We start from the raw sequence: 2531 nt of genomic DNA on the forward strand, positions 1-2531 counted from the left end.
CAAAAGAGGCGACCTGGACTTCTTCCACTTTGGCTGCCGGCTGGTGGTGGTGGTGGGCGTCGCCTCTGGTTCCCCGCGCCGGGCTCTATCATGTGATATTTTCATCACCTGATGGAAGCCGGACATCATTTTCAGAGAAATGCTCTCATAATACCAGTGATGGCAATGTTACATTACATGCAAGAAATGGTATCTTCCAAACAATTATACACAATATTAGCATGCCACTGACAAAAAAGAAATACGCCTACCAGTTCTCAAGTAACAGGCTTGGAATTTCAGCAAAGTCTCCCTCCAGACGGAGACTTGAAAATCTAGAAAAGGTGGCTCTGTTCGATATGTGATGAACCTGCAGGATATTGAAATGATTGGTACAATTACTTCTATTTAATATTGAGCATGCGAGTAGATAATTAACAGTTTGACATCGATCAGAACCCAGTTTCTCCTTTCAAGGGTAGAACTTAAAAGAGACTTTGTGATGATAAGGATATTTCTGGTTTAAGAATTTAACTGGAAAAAACATGCGAGAGAGTTGAGGTTAGTCTACCACGTGGCTGAATTCATGGAATATCCTGACAAGTTCAGGGAACCGCAGCAATGCTGAATTCCCATCAAACTCTTTCGGGCATTGAGATAATAAGACTGCAACTGGAACCTGTCGCAACAATTACTGAATTAAGAGAGTGAAATAATTTGTCATTGAAGTGGATTTCAGATGTATTTGCCATTGATTTTAGATATTACTACATAATTAGACACACCAGCATGTAACAGTTCAAACTGCCCAAAGTCTTCAATTAACTATGCTTTAGTAAGGAAAGCTTACATCACAAGGTTGACTAATAAAGTAATAATCCTTTGAAAAAAGTGGTTCTAACAAGAAAATCATGCTAAGATTACAGTAACAAATATAAAGATTCTCTGAGTTACCTTACGTGAACCGTTAGAACACAGGCATCCATTCTGAAGTGCCACAACACAGGTGTGGCCATATTTTCCTTCCCTGTAAAGCCAAGCTACTGATTAAATCACCTTGTTTGTCAGACAAGCTCACGTGGAAGTGCATGTGCTTCTGACTTCTGTATTGTGCTCTGTTAATTATTGTTCTTATTTCTTTCATGGGCTTTCAATCTGCATTTGTTTGAGACAATTTTTTTCTTGGAAATGTATGTTTGAGACCTAGGACAATTGGTTTCCCTCGGTTGACATCTATGACAAACCGTGCAGCAGAGGTATAAGACAGAACCAGCTTTCCCTAAATTTCCTAATTGAGAAGTTGCCGGTCGACTTTCAGTATTTATATTCAATTAAACTTTAAAATAGTATCATGATGGCAATATATTTATTATGACTCCACTACTAACCATGGAAAACAAACCTGGAAAATATATCAAGAAAAAAGTAGCCCAAAAGATCACTTGAATTTGCATCCCGAACAGAAAAGAGACGAACTGTATCATGCCAAATCACCACATCCTTAATTTCTTCGAATTGTAGTGCTGCCAGAGAAAACATGGCAAATATGTTTATACTCAATGATGGATATTTGTGTTGTATTGTTTAATGGGTAAAATTGTACCAAATAGATCCTGGAACATCTTCAATATTCCTGGTATGACCAGCTTAACAGGGAAATATCGTTTAATTTCACCAATGTCAAGATCAACCTTGTGCTGTTCGGATGGTTTTGGACACCGGAAATGTTTCAGACGTCACCGGTAATGTACCAGGACCATCCTCGCTGAGTAGATTTATATTCTACATTCCTGCTATTTTTTTAGTTCCCGGTGTCGGCCTCTAATGCTGCTGCTTCCCGTCCCCGCCCTCGCTGAACTGATGAACACAAAAATTGCAATCTTCAGAATTCTGTCATCTGTATCTAGATTAAAATCTAAACGAACCAAGTTTATTTACATAGATCAGTGCCTACCCGTACCAAAATTAAACGGATAAAGGATTCATTTGATTACCTGGTCAAGGCCTTCCATCTCTGCAACTACAAGCTGTTGGGGAAATTGAGACGAGCAAGTTAACAGGGTAGCAGCAACATAAAACGAGGGAGATGCTTCGTCAATCTTGGCATGGGGGACATAATATTTAGTCAACAATAGCTACTGCCAAGTCCCAACTCTGAATTTTGACAGCAAGAATAAGAATAAAATTCAGTGAGTAAACTAGATCACAGAATAAGAATAAGTACATGGGCTCAAGGATGTTCTAAATGCACCTCGACAGTGGGCACCTTTGTTAGTCAGACTATGCTTGCCACATCCTTTTTAGCAGTTTTCTAAATTTAGTTAAGAGTATACTCATGGAAAAAATTTAGTTAAGAGTATAAAATCAGAAGTAACTGTATGAACATAGACTACTAATTCTGCCAAAAAGAATTGCTGATTTGAAAGCCCAAGTCTGTCCGGTTCTGCTTCTGAAAGCTGTCGTTTTTCATGCGCAATCTCTTGGTTTCTACCAACCACGCACACACATCCAATTGTCCAAAGACTGTCTGATGCTAAGCTCTCCATGTAGAA

At 38.9% G+C, this 2531-nt stretch overlaps 1 protein-coding gene across 1 annotated transcript; it reads right to left on the reverse strand.

The window, feature by feature from the left end:
• Positions 1–216: 216 nt before the first annotated feature.
• Positions 217–1467, reverse strand: LOC123450255. Its single transcript, XM_045127601.1, has 4 exons — positions 1382–1467; positions 934–1006; positions 551–658; positions 217–349 (listed from the first exon to the last, which is right to left on the reverse strand). The coding sequence occupies exons 1-4, from the start codon at positions 1461–1463 to the stop codon at positions 217–219; spliced, it is 396 nt and encodes a 131-aa protein (XP_044983536.1). The 5' UTR covers positions 1464–1467.
• Positions 1468–2531: the final 1064 nt, after the last annotated feature.

Source organism: Hordeum vulgare, chromosome 4H (assembly GCF_904849725.1).
Source record: "Hordeum vulgare subsp. vulgare chromosome 4H, MorexV3_pseudomolecules_assembly, whole genome shotgun sequence".
NCBI classification, from domain to species: domain Eukaryota; kingdom Viridiplantae; phylum Streptophyta; class Magnoliopsida; order Poales; family Poaceae; genus Hordeum; species Hordeum vulgare.

What these genes read in the sequence shown, in the direction of transcription:
- LOC123450255 (XM_045127601.1), bottom strand. Translation starts at nt 1,463, where the DNA reads ATGATACAGTTCGTCTCTTTTCTGTTCGGGATGCAAATTCAAGTGATC. An exon ending in GTTCTAACGGTTCACGTAAG is followed by an intron (nt 659 to 933) that starts GTAACTCAGAGA and finishes TTGTTGCGACAG; the next exon opens with GTTCCAGTTGCAGTCTTATT. An exon ending in TCCATGAATTCAGCCACGTG is followed by an intron (nt 350 to 550) that starts GTAGACTAACCT and finishes AATATCCTGCAG; the next exon opens with GTTCATCACATATCGAACAG.